Source organism: Capricornis sumatraensis, chromosome 14 (genome assembly GCF_032405125.1).
Source record: "Capricornis sumatraensis isolate serow.1 chromosome 14, serow.2, whole genome shotgun sequence".
Classification (NCBI taxonomy): domain Eukaryota; kingdom Metazoa; phylum Chordata; class Mammalia; order Artiodactyla; family Bovidae; genus Capricornis; species Capricornis sumatraensis.
Genome location: NC_091082.1, coordinates 30,955,349 through 30,973,327, shown reverse-complemented (window position 1 = coordinate 30,973,327; position 17,979 = coordinate 30,955,349). Strand labels below are relative to the sequence as shown.

Genomic DNA, 17,979 nt, shown 5'->3' with positions numbered 1-17,979 from the left:
GCCCTTGCCTCCTCCCGCGCGGTCCCTTCCTCCTCGCCCTCTTTTGTACCTGCCTGCTTAAAAGTGATCGATTTCCCCTGCAGGCCGGCTTTAGGTCTCTGCCGCTGACTGAACATATTCCTACAGTTTCTCTTTTTCCTCCTGGATCCTTGGGCCCCTCCTTCCCCCTCCCCCTTGCATAGGAGTCTCCTTATATAGGAGTATTGATTTCCTTGGAGATCAGCTATTATTATTGGGCAACAGATCGCACCCCTCCCCCTCCATTGAACGCTATCTGCACCCTGTTTGCCTTCCTCCCTCTTTGCGCATCCTTCAGTCCCCTTGCGAGTTAAAGGTTTGGGGGGGGCTGAGGGTGGGTTCCCATGCCTCTTTTTTTTTTTTAATCTTTAACTCGCATGGGAGTGTGAATGAAGTCCAGCGGCCAGTCACAAGGCTAATTTCAAGGTCAAAATTGCTCCCCTGGGCTGCGTGTTTGGAGAGGCGGGAATCTGGGAAGGTAGTAGGATCTGAAAATAACAAAACTGTGTTTTGAGTCCATTGGTTCTTTTTGCTTGTAGAACTTATACACAACACGAGGTTTCTTCTTTGAATGCAGGTGATTCCCTGAACACCCAGAATGAGCCAGAAGAGACGATGAAAAAGGAGAAAAAGTCCGAAGCCCTGAATATCAGAGGTAGGGTTGACTTGGGGTTAAGTTGAAAGCCTTTTAAGTGTTACATATGGACTGCGCTGAACTCTTCATTTCTGTTTGCCTTTTCATAGGTGTGTTAGAAAGTTGGCGGGCTACATGTAGAGACTATGACCTTAGTCTCTTGCCTAACGGTGGCATCGATTCTCGGGAGACAGAGTTGCTAATGATTTATCCTTGCTCTACTTAGGCCCATGCTCATGGTGCCTGCTCCAGGGTCCCCCAGATCTCTGGCTTGCTACTGCTCCATTTTGTCCACCCATGGATATTGTGAACATAAAGCGCAGCCTGTTTGAATTGAGTATCATTTTGATGAAGCTTGGAAGAGAGTGGGTGGGATCTATCCAAGGTCATGCCCCAAGTGAACTTGCTCAGTGACCCTCATTGCTTCACTTATTTTGGCCAGAAATATGCTCCTGATGGGTCTGTGTGTTGGTTCACTTGAATCTCCACCTCCATGTCCAAAGTGAGGGTTTGGGGAGAGAGAAGGAAGGCACATCACTAGCATCTCTCCTACCATGAGCTCAAGGTCACAGACCCAGGGTGAAGGTCAGCACTGAGATTTCAAAAGTTTTCTCACCGGACACTAACATGGTATACTACATCTCCCCTCTCCAACTTCTTGAGCACAGGTTTTTCTTCAGAGAGATTCAAGAAGGGTCAATCCCCGAACTGACGGATAATTTCAACAAAGAGTGAAAGCAAAAGTGTTAGTCGATCAATTGTGTTGACTCTTGGCAACTCCATGGATTATAGCCCACCAGGCTCCTCTGTCCATAGGATTCTCCAGGCAAGAACACTGGAGTGGGTTGCCATTCCCTTCTCCAGAAGATCTTCCCAACCCAGGGATCAAACCCGAGTCTCCTGTTTTGCAGGCGGTTTCCTTATAGTGAGTTACCAGGAAAGCCAGAACAAAGATTATGCAGCCCTTTATCTTTAGTTGGTTTGAGGAAGCTGGAAGTGGGGCTTAGAGGTAAATATTACAAAGAAAAACAAGTATACAGAAGATACCTTCAGTTCTGAGAATCTCACATCTGTTTTATAAAGTGATATCCAGAATGAATCCAGAGAGAAAAGCAGAAAAGAACAACAGCAACACATGAGCTCCTAAACATTTCTAAATGAATTAGTTTTTTAAAAAGTTAACTGCAATAGAGGAATTTCTAAAAAGTGTGGTGGTGACTCTTTTTGGAAAGAGAATCTATGATGAAAACTCATAATCCTTTAATTTATCCTTTTCTTAAGGTTTGATTTATATATATATATATATATATAAAATTTAGTGAATTTTGAAAATAGAGTTCACCATCATAGCACTTTACCTTTTCAAAGCACATTCTGTTTTTATTCTTTTTTAATTGAGATATAGTTGGCATATAACATTAGTTTCAGATATATAATGTAATGATTTGATCTTTGTATAATATGTGAAGTGATCACCATAGTATAAATATTAACAGATTAATTGCAGTGCATGGTTAATGTCCATCATCATACATAGTAAGTTTTTATTTTCTCTTGATGAGAAATTTTAAGATATACTCTGTTAGCAACTTTCAAATATGGGATACATTATTATGAATTATAATCACCATGATGTACATTGCATCTCTAGGACTTATTTATCTTATAATAAGCTTGTACCTTTTGACTCCATCTACCCATTTTGTGCCCCCCACTCCCTACCACCACCTCTGTCAACCACCAATCTGTTCTCTGTATCTGTGAGATTGTTTTTTAACTTTTTAAAGATGCCACGTATGTGAACTTGTTGGTTATTCATCCTCATCTTATTTTTCTGAGAAAGAGAACAGGTAGGTGGAAAGTAGCAAAGAATGAAGAGTAGGTCCCAGTAGATATTGTGACCTTGTTTGGGAAACATATGTAAGGGAAAATTGGATGATCCTGCTAATTTTCACTCCACAGCTATTGGAACTCCTGGGTAGAAAAACATCAGTGGTGAAGTGCCTTGCCATACCTACCTGAGCCCTGTGGTCCACAGGGGCTGACAAAATGCACCAGTAGCTCCCATAGAGGTAAAGAACTCAGAGGCAAAAAGACTGGGATTGGGCTCAAGCTGCCTGGGTTTGGGTCTGGGCTCTGCCACTTAAGAACCAGATGACTTCAGGCAACTTTTGAACCTGTCTCAGCCTCCCAATCCGTCATCTTTAAAATGAGGATGGCAGTAGTACCCATTTCATGGGGTTGTTGTGTAAGGGGTCAGACATCTGGGAGGTCTGAGCCATCTGGGAGCTAACATTTTTATGGAGGGCACACTTGCTCTTAGGCACCATTCATGAATGGGTCACTTAGCATTCAGAACAACCTGAAGAGTGGGATTCTATTGTGCTTCAGGTGGTGAGTGGAATTGCTGGGCTCCAACCTAAGCTGCTTCAGGGACAGGTAAGCTCAGTGCCTGGCTGTGGTTAACAGGAGCCTGTTTGTATTTCAGGCCGAGGGACAAGCTGGCCTTACCTTGAATCCTGTGTCCTCATTCAGGGAAAGACCACAGCGTGTTACAGCTGGAAAGGCCTTTGGGAACTTAGACTCCAGGGCCTTCACTTTACAGATGAGCAAAAGGGACCAGAGATTCTGGTGACTTCCCAAGTCACCCCAGCTAACAGTGGAGGCAGGGCTGGGATCCTGGGCTTCTGTTTCTGGCTCTTTCTGTCATCTCGCACTGCCCCTGGACTCCACCAGGGTGGCTGGCTTCTCCAGTGTCCACAGTCCACTGAATGATTACACTTCTGACATTTTAGTCACTGCTTTAGAAAGCAAGACAGTCCTTCCCAGACACTCAAGGGAACAAACAGCTGATGGGAAGTCTTGTGAACAAAAACCATTTCTTTTTTTTTAACTTAAAAATTTTACTCAAGTATAATATACATACTCAGAAGTACACATATCATAAATATGCAATCAGTGGATTTTAGTGAACTGAACACTTCCATGTACAATACCCAGATCAAGAAACAGAAGATACCATCACCCCAGGGCACCCCCCGTCCCCCCACCCCCCACCCCCTGCATGCTCCTGTCTAGTCACTAGGCACCCTCCCAGGTCACCACTATTCTGACTTGTAACAGCATGGATTCATTGTACTTGCATCTGTACTTTATATGAAAGGAATCTTACAGTCGGTACAATTTTTGCCCAGCTTCTTCTACTCAACATTACATTGAGGAGATTCATCCATATTGTTGAATGTTGTCCTAGAGCATTCATTTTCATTACAATGTTCCGTTGTGTGAGTATTCCACCCTGTAGTTACCCATTCTTGGTTAATGGACATTTAGGTAACTTTCTGGTTTTGATTTCTAAGAATACTATGGCAAAAGCCATTTCTTGATTTTCTTATTTCAATGGAATAAAAAATGCCTTCTGAAAAACATACCCCATCTTCTGCTGCAAAGCAACACAAAAGCACATTTCTTTAAACTTCTCATCAGAGAAACAAGTGCCCTTTGTTCTGGTTGATTTTATTTATTAGACTCAAACATGATCCATTAAGAAAAACTGCAACAGGGTATCAGAAAGACAGTTAACCCTTTTTATTTCAGTATAAATATAAATGGATGAATAACAATCTTGACCTCTTTTGAAAAGAAATCTCCTGGGATGAAGTATTTCTTTTATTTTCTTTTTAATTGGAGTATAATTGCTTTACAATGTTGTGTTGACTTCTGCTGTACAACGTGAAACAGCTGTTACGTATACATATATCCCCTCCCTCTTGAGGAAGTGTTTCTTTTTAATTCTTGAGGTTTTTTTACCCATTAAGAAAGATCTCCCATCTTTCCTCAGCCACTTGCTAATGCCCAGTGCTAAGGTACTATGTTTCCAGTTATTCAATAAATTCAGTACCACTGATACATGCTGGGACACACATTAACTTATATCAAGTTTCCAGGCTATATGCCAATGTTTTAGTTTTGTTTTTCTCTAAAGACAGCAAGCGAGGGCTAAGGGTCCTGGTTTTGCAAAACTACCTGTGAGCACCGTGACTAATCAGGTGACTGGGTCGTCTACCAGGTGGCAATCTTTGCCTCTCAGACAGTACTTACTGCCTGATCTATCTTTCTGAATCACAGATGAGGTCTCAGCAGAATCTGCCCTGAAACCTTTATTGCATCAGGAATGAGGCCCTAACACTGCAGACATTCAAGGGCTTGCTGTTCTCGTGCCAATGCTCCTTTCTAGACGTTTCTGGCCTTCTGTTCACTCATTTACTGCCTCACCCTTACTCTTAACAGTCTCCCCTACTTCCCCGCTGTTACCGACTGGGGTTCTTGGCCTCCTTAATCAATAAAAATTGATTAGAGGCCAGACAAGAAAGTGCAGGGTGCTCAGCAAACTGCAGGCACTCTGATAATCTACTGTTGTTTACCTGCTCAGTCATGTCCGACTCTTACGACCCCACAGCTATAGTCTGCAAGGCCCCTCTGTCCATGGAATTTTCCAGGCAACAATACTGGAGTGGGTTGCCATTTCCTCCTCCAGGGGATCTTCTGGACCCAGGAATCGAACCCACCTCTCCTGCATTTTGGGGGGTGGGGGTGAGTGAGAACAAGTAATGGTTCAGCTGTTTCCCTATATGGGGTGAAGGTGGGGGCCAGGCCAGGGATTGGGTTGGAGAATTGGCTTACTTAGGTGGTTTGCCCACCCCTTTGGTAGTGATGTGTGCGTGGAGGGCATCCTCAGTCTCCTGCTTTTGCTCCAGGCTCTTCAAAAGTGGAAGTTGGGCTTTTTGGTCTTTTTGTATCTTGAATAAGTGATGTTGCTCGGTTGTGTCCAACTCTTTGCCACCCCATAGACTGTAGCCCACCAGGGTCCTCCATCCATGGAATTTTCTAGGCAACAGTACTGGAGTGGGTTGCCATTTCCTCTCCAGGGGATCTTCCCAACCCGGGGATCGAACCCCCGTCTCCTGCATTGCAGGCAGACGCTTTACCGTCTGAGCCACCAGGGAATCCTTACTGTTCATAATATGCCCCAGCTGCTCATACACCCAGCTATTTTCAGTCCCTTATCGTTTCTTTGTATTCTGTTGCTGGAGGAGGCCTTTGTCCAGCTGCAAGCACTGCAACAAAGGGTCCCAGGTTTCAGGGCCCAGGTCACTTGTAGAGCGGGTGAGGAAAGTGCTTAGGCAGGGAGGTCTGGTTTGAGTTCTGTCTCTGCCTTTCACTAGCTGGGTGACCTTGGGCAAGCAAAGTATCCTCTTTGAGTTTCAGTTTCCTTATCTATGTAAGGGAGATGATAGCAGTGTGGACATCACTATGCTATTGTGAGAAATACATGCTGGTCAGAACAGCGCGGAGGATTCCCTTAACAAGTGGCCTCCCCATCAGTTCAGTGTGATTACTTCTCAGTGGGTTTCCAGATGTTGTTTCACAGCCTCTTCAGAACTAGCTGCTTTGGGAAGTGAGGCTGACGTTATTACCCTCCCCAGTTCACCAGTGAGAATCTTGCTGCTGTAAGAGGTTGATGTTCACAAGGTCTGTGAGTCATAGAGAGAGACCATCAGGTCTGTCTCTCACGTTGCCTCACAAGTCTTTGTCTGCAGCCTCGTTCCAGTTCTGTGCTTGGAACACATTCTGGCTGAGTTTCCCTGCCTGGGACATCATTGCCTTTTGAAGTCTGTCTCCTCTTTGGAGGCTTGCCCGTCTCTTGAGAAGCCTTTCCTGAGATTTCCCATCACAGGGAATAGTCTTCCCTCTAGAAGTTACTGACCTACTTATCTCAGAATCCTGCCAGTGGACTGTGCTCCCCAGAAGATAAAGACCATTTCTGCGTGGAAGGCCAGAAAACATACCGCAGTGGCCAGTCTCAGGAATTTAGTGACGTGATGCTGTAAGCAGTTTTTCAGAGGGTCACGATGGTTTGGGTAATAAAATCAATTTAGTAGAGTATGGTCATCATTTAGAAAATGAACTAGAATTGAACGAAATAGAAAAATAGTAATGAATCCTGTGTAAGGACAGGTTTTTGTTTTTTTCCAGAAATATTTGTTTCACTGTACATTTATGCCTGGGCTAGGATGCAAAATAGGGTTCTTACTGTGGATTATGTGAAAAATAAGTTTGAACATTTTTTTCTTAGGAGCCAGTAGTGGGACTTCTCAGAAGAACCTGAAACTTGAATTTGGGACTTAGATGGGGCAGGATATGTAATGGTTCTCTAGTCAGACTATGCAGATTTATATCCCCATTCAAACATGTTTTAGCTGTGTGATCTTGGATAAGTCACTTAGCTACTCTGTGCTTCAGTTTCCTCATTTGTAAAACGGAGAGACTAACCACTTCAGAGAGTCCTCAAAAGCACTTACTGTATAAATTTCCATACATGCAACATACAACAATGTCTGGTGCATATATCTTGGCTGTCATTACAGTTATTCTTACTGAGAGGCAGAAGTTACTTTGTATTGTGAGAGTTCTGACTAATCAACCAGAAAATACTTTTTAAGTGTCTAGATGGTATACCTCCAGTGCTAAAACATAAACAAAGGAAATGTAGGGTACAACCCTCACCCTTATGTTACTTATAGTCTAAATGAAGAGTGAAAAAGAGAATGACACTCTCAGGCAGGAAAAATGATGTTGAGTGCATAAAGGCAATAATTGGTCTTCATATTTTTATGGTAGTGTTTTGTATTGCCCTGGGGAAGGTTAAAGCTTTGATCTTCAGTTTCTTCTCGAGATCAGCTCTTGGGAACATTTTGAGTTTTTCTTGGTTGCTGAGGACAAGGACTGGGAAGTAAGACACTCCTGTGGGGGTGGGGTGGACAGAGTGGGCATAGAATTTAAAAATCGGACTTTTTAATGTATTTATTGAATCAGGATCCTATTGCCATTAGTAAACAGCCTGAAGGAGATGTAGGGATTCCTTTTTATTCTTGTGCTTCTTTGGTGGGGGGATGATGCCACAATTTACATTTGGTATGTTTTCAAAATGCCATTTGACACCATAATGCTACTCAGAAGCTGCCAAGAAGAAGTTAGCCTCTTCTAAGTGGAATGATTCAGTCGCAGCCATGAGTGAGTTTGTTAGTATTTTAGATCATTATTAATTCTATTGAGTGAATCTGGGATACCTGGAGAGACAGAGCAGATCTTTCTTAGTTCGTATGCTTTCTTTTAGAGAAGTGCTTTGAAAATTTTTATCATCATTTGGATCACCTGGGGATCTTATTAAAATGCAGAATTGGACTCAAAAGATTGGAAGTGGGGCCTGAGATTCTGTATGTCTCACGAGCTTCTAGGTGATGCTGAAGCTGCCAACCACACTTTGAAGAGAGAGATTCTGATGTACAGAAAGTAAAAAAAAAAAACAAACAAACCCAAAAATATTATGTTTATACTGTATAATCCTTCTGACAAATCTTCACCTAATTCACTAAATCCCAGTTTAGTCTGGGCTTCCCTGGTGGCTCAGACAGTAAAGAATCCACCTGCAATATGGGAGACCTGGGGTCGATTCCTGGGTTGGGAAGATCCTCTGGAGGAGAGTATGGCAACCTGCTCTGGTATTCTTGCCTGGAGAATCCCCATGGACAGAGGTGCCTGGCAGGCTATAGTCCATGGGATCGCAAAGAGTCAGATAGGGCTGACTAAATGACTAAGCACAGTTTATTTAGTCTATGTCCAACAAATGATTGAACATTTAGATCTTCTTTGCTGGGATGACATGTTTTCTATATCATAATTAAAGCTTTTCAAAGTGGTTCCCTTAAGTAAAGGCAACCCCAATTTTTGTTATTATCTGTAGAATTTAAATGTTATTTTATTGAGACAAAGAGTTCTTTAGTGGGGACATTCCGGAGGATCTCTTAAACCAAATGCAGTTTAAGTGACCACAGGCTAAGTGAAAAGTAGGCAAAGGCATTTAGGGAAGGGAATGTGGCACTTTAGCCCAGTCCGTCTTCCCGCAGGTGTTTGCAGCTCACAATCTTCCTAGGCTATTCCGGGTTCTCTGGGTCATGGGATGGTGGTGTGGGGTTTTGTTTTTCTGTGATGCAATGGTCATTGTTTTTGCTTTCTAATCCAGCCTGCTGTTCTCACAGAACAGAAAAAAAGTAGCAACAAGTATTCACAGAGCTGGGAAGCCAAGTCACTGAGTGTCACGCGGCTCCCACACGTGGATCTGGGCTTGATTGGTCTTTCTTTCTTCCCTGCAGGGGTACTTTTGCATGTGATGGGGGATGCCCTGGGGTCAGTGGTGGTGGTGATCACAGCCATCATATTCTATGTGCTTCCCCTGAAACGCGAGGACCCGTGTAACTGGCAGTGCTACATTGACCCCAGCCTGACTGTCATCATGGTCATCATCATTTTATCATCTGCCTTCCCACTCATCAAGGAGACTGCCGCCATTCTGCTGCAGATGGTCCCCAAAGGCGTCAACATGGAAGAGCTGAGTAAGTCATGCCATTCTGATCTCAAACCGCTGCCCACTGAATGTTCTTCAGGCCAAAGCGCCGCATTATTTCAGAGCAGTGTTTGATTTATGTATCTTGAAATATTTTAAATCACCAAGCAATTGAAACATCCTTCTGTGTTTCGTAGATGACTACAGCTACTAAGATGACTCGCAGCTCCAAGAACCAGAGGTCCTTTTTAGCCCAGCATTCTCTAACTTTACCGCGAGTTTTTGAGAATGTGTTTCTTATGCAGTCCCTATTAATATTCCTAGGCTATTTATTGACCTTCATGTCAGGGATTTATTCTAACTCAGATAAGGCCACCCTGCTCAGGACTTGATTTTTATTCCCCCTACTCTGAGAATATGAGTCATTCCTTCAGATTCTAGATCCTGCTTTCTAGTTAATTGATTTTTGTGGGCATGCAAGTCACTGTGTGTCTTAAAACACAGGAAAATGGGCCATGTTTCAATCCACTCATTCAGTAGTGAAATCTGTTTCTTTGCTTTGCTCAAACAGAAGGTCAGGCTCTCACTTCAGCTTATGTGCATCTGAGAATGTTTTTTGAGACCTTCTAGAATGTCTAAATGGGAGCTTTCCAGATGTTGGTGAGAAACTGAATGTACAGCTTTAGTTCTAGTGTTTCTAAATGAAAAGAATGTTTTTTATAGGAAAACACTTTTTTTTTTTTCCATGAATCTTTGCTATTTTTCTATCATCACTTCATCGGTGAGACAGTGAACATGAACTAAAGCCCAGGCCCACTATGTGGCTGAAAACTGGAAGACCTTATTTCATGACAACTAGCTGAAATTAGATTTGATGGATCTTAATACACTGTGTTGCCATGGCTAGGCTTTCCCTCCAGAGGCATGCTTTACAGTGTGACTGTTCTGTGTGCCTAATCTTCGTTTAGTGTTGCAGGCTGGGGAGGACTGAGGTGAAGGAGGCTCTTTCCAGGGGCTTGTTTCCTCATGGAGAAAGCAAATTAAACACATATTGGGTTGACCAAAAAGTTCTCTGGGGTTCTTCCATAACATCTTGGAAAAACCTGAACGAACTTTTGGCCAACTCAATGGCAATTTGTGATATATATTCTTTTACTGCCTTTTAACAGAGTTATATATATATATGTATATGTATTTATCCCTGGAGAAGGGAAAGGCTACCCACTCCAGTATTCTGGCCTGCAGAATTCCATGCACTGTGTAGTCTATGGGGTCGCAAAGAGTTGGACATGACTGAGTGACTTTCACACACATACATGTATATATGTATATATATATATATATATATAAAGCAGATATTAATATTAAAATTAGACTGTAATGACAATAGCAACACTTGAATGGCACTGATTACATGCTAGGTAATATTGTCCAGATGCTTTGCTTATATTAACTCATTGTAATCTTAAAATAATCCTATGAGGTACTGTGATTATCTTAATTTCCAGGTAAGGAAACTGAGGCGCACAGGGACTGAGTAAGGTTATGCAGCTCCTGCAGGTAGTCAATGACTAAACTTGAATTCAGACCAGCTGGCTCTAGGTTGCTTGGATTCACTGTTCAATACCATGTTTCTAAATGCTAGAAAGTATCAACAATATAGAAGAGCCTAAATAAGGAAATATAAATCTCTCATAATCCTACCACCCGGAAATTAACACTCAATATTTTTGTGTCAGTCATTCACTGAAACAAGACTTTATCTGGCTGAAAATTTTTGTATGTGTATATACACCATTTCACTAAAAAAAGGGGAAAAGATCATGCCACATATACAGTCCAGCTATTGGCTTTTTCATCTAAAAATACCTTATATACCTTTCCTCATAGCCTTAAATATGCAGTTTGCTTTTTCACAGCTATGTCACCGTCTGTCATATAATTGACTATTTCCTTGCCGTTTCCATTTTTTTTCATTAACACAAAAAGTATTGCCCAAACCATTCTCATATGTAAATATTTGGTTGTTTCCTTTCAGTTAAATTCCTAGTATTAGAATTGCTGCTAAAAGTTTTTGACCTATATTGCCAAATCCCCTTTAAAAAAGACATCCTATTTTATATTCCCATGCCAGTCCATCAGAACACTTAATGCCTTGTACACTCAACAACCTGCGTATTTTGGGAGGGTTGTTGTGAATCTTATTTTCTTCAGTTGCCTTTTATGGGCTTACCCTGTATGTTAGAGGAACTTAGAGAGGAAGAAGGAGATTATGGGAAAATGTGCTCATATAGGTACAGCTGTTTTCCTTTCTTTATTCTTAATAATGACATCATTCTGGTGAGAAGGCATAAAGGGACCGACCCTACCTGTCCCACGGTGGTTCCATGTTCCAATTACAGCCCTCACCTTGGCTATTGTTTTCTCTTCCTTATTCTAGTGAGTAAGCTCTCTGCTGTGCCCGGAATTAGCAGTGTCCATGAAGTCCACATCTGGGAGCTTATAAGTGGGAAGATCATTGCCACTCTGCACATCAAGTATCAGCAGGATGGGGGAGATCAGGATGCCAACAGGAAAGTTCGAGAAATCTTCCACAACACCGGAATTCACAATGTGACCATCCAGTTTGAGAAGGCAGACCTGAAGGGGCCCCTGGGGCAGAAGGACTTGCAGTTGCTCTGCAGCTCCCCTTGCATCGCCAAGAGCTGTGCCAAGCAGCTGTGCTGTCCCCCTGGGGCCCTGCCACTGGCCCACGTCAATGGCTGTGCGGAGCACAATGGCTGTCCCCCTCTGGACATGTCCCAGAGTGATGGCCTCGGTAGACGACAGACCACCGAAGTGGCTATTGAAGTATCTTTGGAAGGTTGTCTGAGTGACCACGAACAAGCTCTTGGCAAGCCTCAGGAGGACTCACGTTATGTCAACAGCACACATTTTTAATCTGGTGCCCACATCAGTAAGACTATATAGACGAGGCACTTTGGAACCACTCGCTTGGCTTGTGGGAAGAACTTTGTGGGCTGTAGGCACTGACCAGACTCAAAGTGAGCACGCTTTGTGTTCCATAAGCGGCTGGTGGTTTGGGATGATAGTTGAACTGGTCTGTTAATTGTTATGTGACTGAGAACTTCTTTACATTATCCTGGGTGTTTCATGCTGCTCTTCAACAGTTTTGGTTGAACATTTATTTTCTGAAGCAAAGGAGCTAGTGCACACATCAGGGACATTGAAAGCTGGGACTCAGCGATTGTGGACGCAGGATTCAAAGTAGCTTTTTGTTTTAAATTGACTAGAACGTCTAGCTGACTCTCAGGTGAGCTCATAGCCAAGTACGTCAAAAAAAACTCAAGAACCATAACAGCTATATTCTTTTCCATTCCACTGGGTGACCATAAAAGAGAAAAGTTAGGTAATCCTATCATGGCAGAAGTTTTTTTTTCTTTGACTCAATTTTTAATGAATGTAAGATGAATACCTGGTAAGGTAGAAAATATTCTCAGAACATTAGAGGATGTTGAGTTTACTGAGGATGTGGAAAGGCAGAAAGAAAATGCATTTTGATGATTTCTTCATTTCAGGAAGTGGTGAAAAAAAGACTTTCTGCTGTGAACTACAACTATTCAGTTCAATTTAGTTCAGTCTCTCAGTTGTGTCCGACTCTTTGCGACCCTATGGACTACAGCACGCTAGGCCTCCCTATCCATCACCAACTCCCGGAACCTGCTCAAACTCAAGTCCATCGAGTCGGTGATGCCATCCAAACATCTCATCCTCTGTCATCCCCTATTCTTCCTGCTTTCAATCTTTCCTAACATCAGGGTCTTTTCCAATGAATCAGTTCTTCACATCAAGTGGCCAAAGTATTGGAGCTTCAGCTTCACATCAGTCCTTCCAATGAATATTCAGGACTGATTTCTTTTGGGATTGACTGGTTTGATCTTGCAGTCCATGGGATTCTCAAGAGTCTTCTCCAACACCACAGTTCAAAAGCATCAGTTCTTCGGCACTCAGCTTTCTTCATGGTCCAACTCTCACATCCATACATGACTACTGGAAAAAACATAGCTTTGACTAGACAGACCTTTGTCAGCAAAGTAATGTCTGTCTTTTAATATGCTGTCTAGGTGTGTCATAGCTTTTCTTCCAAGGATCAAGTGTCTTTTAATTTCATCCACCATCTGCAGTGATTTTGCAGCCCAAGAAAGTAAACTACAACTATAGGTTGCTTCAAATGTTTAAGTATATAAGATGGTTGTGTTTTTCACTTGGAAGTATGGGAATATCTCTACTTCTTTAAGTACGACACAGTACTTAAATACTGTCTTTTGGAGTCAGACCAGCTGGGACTGATATCATTTATTGCTTGTTAATGATTTGCTTATTTACCCAAATTTCCTTTGTGTTTTCTTTTATATGATCACATTGATCTATGTAGCATTTACCAGGAGAAAATGAGCTTTCTCAGGATAGAAGAATATATGACATTGAGTATGCATTCTTGCCCCCCAAATAAGCTAGACTGACCTTCCTTTAATTAGGTATATTTTAAGATATTTATTATAGTTTTCAACTAATAATTTTATTAAGAAATGTATGTCCAATGGAGAAACAAGCATTTATTAAATTGCTGCCTTTAATGTGTTTTAAGGAGGTTACATCTTTCTTTCTCTGAGCCATATTACCAAGCTTCAAATACATTTATTACAATCTGATTTGCTTCCAAAATGAACCTATATAAGTATTGGAGAAACATCTGTCACGTGTTTAACAAATTGTTTAGGCAGCAATGTCTTAACCAGAACAGTCTCAAAATAGGTATAAGCAAATGGGAGGTGCCTTACTAGAGAACTAGAATCTTTGATGAGTTGCAAAATTGACTGAGAAAGATCATCCCTTAGACTGTAAGCATTGAGTCCGTATGGTCTGGAATCTGCACAGTTCTCGTAAGAAGTTATGGGTTGGGACCAGAAAAGGCCCCCACATTTTTCAGCCCAAACACCATTAACAAGCTGTGTCTTAGTTTTAAATTCTAAAGCTGAAGTAAAGAAGCAACTGTGGTCAGTAGAACAGGAAGTTTTTTATTCCTGTTAAATTCATTATCTGAGTTTAAATAGGTCATGAATTACATAAATATAAAAATGCCTAAATATGTTTTTATCCCTAGAAATTTATTAAGCATATATACTTAATGGTATTATACAGAGTAGCCTGACAGGCTACAGTTTATAGGGTTGCAATGAGTTGGACACGATTGAAGTGACACAGCCCGTACACAGGCACACAGTATATACTATAGCGTGTATAGACTTAATAGCGAAAATGAGAGTAAATATAAGACATTTTTATTTTTAATGTTAAAAGTATGGCATGTCCTCACACAAAACCAGGAATTCTCTGTCTGTGAAACTCACCACAGTAATACATAGATCAAATTCTCTAGTGTAAATTTTGGTCGAAATACATTGATTGGAGTCAAAGAAGAAATCTGTTTTTCAATTCCAGATTTGAAGGTCTAATTTGATTCCGTATCATTCTGCTTTCATGAAAAAGAGGAAAATATCATTTTATAGTTTTTTGTGCAGCTGGATAAAGGAATGCATATTCGTTTACATCCAAATAATATTCTTTAATTAATCTCTAAAGTATTTGTCTGCAAAGGAAAAGGCTCTTAATTCCAACATAATTAAATCTAACCTCAGGAAATTATCTTGATGGACACTTATGAACATACCAAGTTATGGAATATAGTTTGGCTTGGTGTGTTTAATAATGTCCAATCAAGCTAATTAAGTGCAATATTTTTGTATTGGTTAAGTGTTAGCATTTGCCACCTCAGGCATCTGATGCTTGCTTTATGGTATTTTTACCTGGGTTTTACTCTCCCTTTTAGCCTACATTTAAATTTTCCCAAGGCAATGCAAGAGTTTTCTTTTTTCCTTTGCATATTGGCCGTGGTGCCCGATGAACAGTGGATTTAAACAACACTGTTTTTTTCTGAGATTAGAAAAATCCTGCTACCCAGTTTAGCATTGCTGTGGGTTTAGGTTAGTTCCAGAAAAATTCCCTCTTTGTCCCTAAGAACTGAAAATAACTTTTTAAGCATCTAAGGAATCCTTTGGGTGTCAGATTAGAACCAGCCATCAGGCCCACTAACCTGGGGACATGAGGCAACACTTAACCATTGCCTCCTATTTCTATGGAAAGAGTCCTTTCCACATTATTTTAGCACCAGTTGTAGGAAATACCATGTCTGCTTTTATTTCCCAAATTTCAACTCTGTTTTTGAAAATAAAGGTTGATTTTTTTCTTGTATTTGGCCACTATGAATGGTCATTGGGCTATCAGGCTCCATTGTTGACAGGAAAAAAATATTATCCCTTTAATTTTTTGTTCAATAAAATAAGGAGACGTTGAGGAAGAATTTAGAATGTTCTCCATACATAGGTACTTTTTGTGTTTCTTTTTTTCTTCTCTTTTTGGCCACTGAGTGGCCAGTCTCTAGTAGAGGTAAGTCAGGAACTGAAAAGTTCAGTTGGAAGGGGTACTTTGAATGTCAAAGAGATCACTGAGGTAGATTTGGATTATAATAAGGCAGCTGCCTTTTGAAGTAGTAAGAGTTTTTTTTTTTTAAATGCTGGATCTTAGTTTTCAGACCAGGGATCCAACCGTGCTCCATGCATTGGGAATGCAGAGTCTTAACCACTGGACCTCCCAGGGAAGTCCCTATTAAGCTGTGCCAGTCTTGACCTTCTGAACTGGATAACTCTGTGTTGTGTGGGGCTGTCTGGTGCCTTGTAGGATTTTTGGCAGCATCCCTTGACCTCTACCCACTAGATGTCAGTAACTCCCCCCATCCCCCTACCCTGAGTTGTGACAACCAACAATGTTCCCAGACATTGTCATAGGTCCCCGAGGAAGCAGAATAGCCCCTAGTTCTGAGTCTTTGACTTAACCTAAGGGTTCTTGAGGGATATGGTGGATGAAAGACCTTCCAGGGTCCAACAATCCTTTTAAAATAATCACTCTGCAGAATTTACTCTTTAAAAAAATAATTTTTAAAGATGAGACCAAACTATAAAAATATAGTCATCTTTACATAGGAATTTGGATATTTAAAGAAAAATACAACTTGGGAGAAATAAAGCCTTTACCAATCTGATTATACAGTTCAGACCATATAACAGTGAATAAAAGGCTTTCACTATTCTGTGATGATCTCTTCAACTTTTGACTATCCTCAATTTGATGAGACGGGCACATCAGCATGACTGACTCTTGGAGTTAACGTGCTTAATTTTCCACTGATTTTAAACCTGATTTTTTGTTATTGGTCCCTGACAAACAGCTCATCTTAGGGCTAATGACAAATTCAGGCGTTAAAAAAATTTGTTTTGTTGTTCATGACTCATTTACTCCTTTGCCAAATCATATCCATTTTTTCCCCCAAGAGGACAAAATACACCTCCTGACTTAAATTATCCCAGATTTAATGTATCTTCACACTCTCGCAATTTAAAGATTGTGAAAAAAGACTGGTTTAAAAGCAATGATGAAACGTGACCTAGTTTGGGTTTTTATTTAAGACTGAGTAAGCATGCCTATTGTATAGCCCTGTTCGCTTGATAAATTGTCACCTATTTGTGCTTCTGAGTGTATTTGCATGTGATTAGCCACAGGAATAAATAGAAATGAAGTTGTTGAATCTGGAAACTGGCTGCTCAAATGAAACTTGCATCAGCCTCTAGTCTTCACTGTCATCTGGATGTTCTTAAGAATCTGGAATTTAGCTAATGAAGATGTGTCATTTTTTAATGGAATTTTTCAGGTATTTCTTTCTGGACTTTTTTTGTTTACATGGAACTTTCTTGCATATTGCTAGATGGATCAGTGGTCTCCTTTTGGTACAAAGCCAAGACACTGAACCTGCTCTGAATTCTGATGGGAATAATCCGGAAAGAACGTTGATTTTCAGGGGAGAATGACTCCTTCCTAGAGGTCTGAAATTATGTTACAGTATTGTGGAGTTTTGTTGCTTGAAGTCTTCCTTCTGTCCTCACAGGCGATTTTGCTGAAGTATAATTGTCACATTTGGGGGAATTATTAAAACTCTAAGATATAAAGTTTCAATAACTCATTGCTAATTGCATGTGAAGTCCCCCAGGGATGTATGCACAGGTGCATACCTTTAAAAGTGAAAGGTGTTCAATGGTGCTGTCAATAAAAAGGTTTTAAAATAAACACAGGACTGAGATATGTTTGTGAAAATTAGACAGCTCAAAGTACCTGAATCATTTTGTCTTTGTCAGTTACCCAAGTCCATTTCCCACACAGTAGCTTGGTGGATTGATTTCAGTAATTTGGGACTAATTCTTTTTCTCCATTTCTCTGTTCTCTTCTTCACACCCATCTGCTATCCTCCACTCTTGGCAGAAATGTCACCAATTGACCCAGCTACCTTACTTTGGTAACCTGGACTGATCTGGTTTTTTAGTGTTTGACCCCGGTCACCCAATGGGTTCGTGTTGGAGGGGAGCTCCTGTGATTTAGGGAATGGTGAGAGGTTAGGCTTTCTGGGGATAGACCTTTATTGATCTGAAAATCCCTCCAGTGAATTGACTGGCAATTATATGACTGTTGAATAAGGGGAGCAGTCTTCCACTTCTTTCAATTGCTTTTATGTTATCAATCAATCAACTGATTAATCAGCATATACTTATTATAAACCATGTGCAAGTTCTTCTTGCTTCTAAGGAGGTTATAGTCTATATGTAAAGCCAAAAAAGGCAGTCCGACTATGCTGGCTTTTAAAGAGAGCTGCCTTATAGCCTGGATGTCTGTGGGGTGCGGGGATCTTGTGCTGAAGGGGTTCTAGTACTCAAATGTGCATATGCTAAGCCCTGGGCAACATTTGCAAAAGGAGAGG

At 41.1% G+C, this 17,979-nt stretch overlaps 1 protein-coding gene across 2 annotated transcripts in view; it reads left to right on the top strand.

Annotated features, from left to right (window-relative positions):
• Positions 1-17,265, top strand: part of SLC30A10 (solute carrier family 30 member 10) — a 36,394-nt gene extending 19,129 nt beyond the window's left edge. For both annotated transcript variants that reach the window (XM_068985900.1, XM_068985898.1), the window contains exons 2-4: positions 596-673; positions 8,866-9,105; positions 11,497-17,265. In XM_068985900.1, the coding sequence (XP_068842001.1) occupies positions 596-673; positions 8,866-9,105; positions 11,497-11,996 (818 nt within the window). In that variant the 3' untranslated portion in view covers positions 11,997-17,265. The remainder of the gene's footprint in view (positions 1-595; positions 674-8,865; positions 9,106-11,496) is intronic.
• Positions 17,266-17,979: the final 714 nt, after the last annotated feature.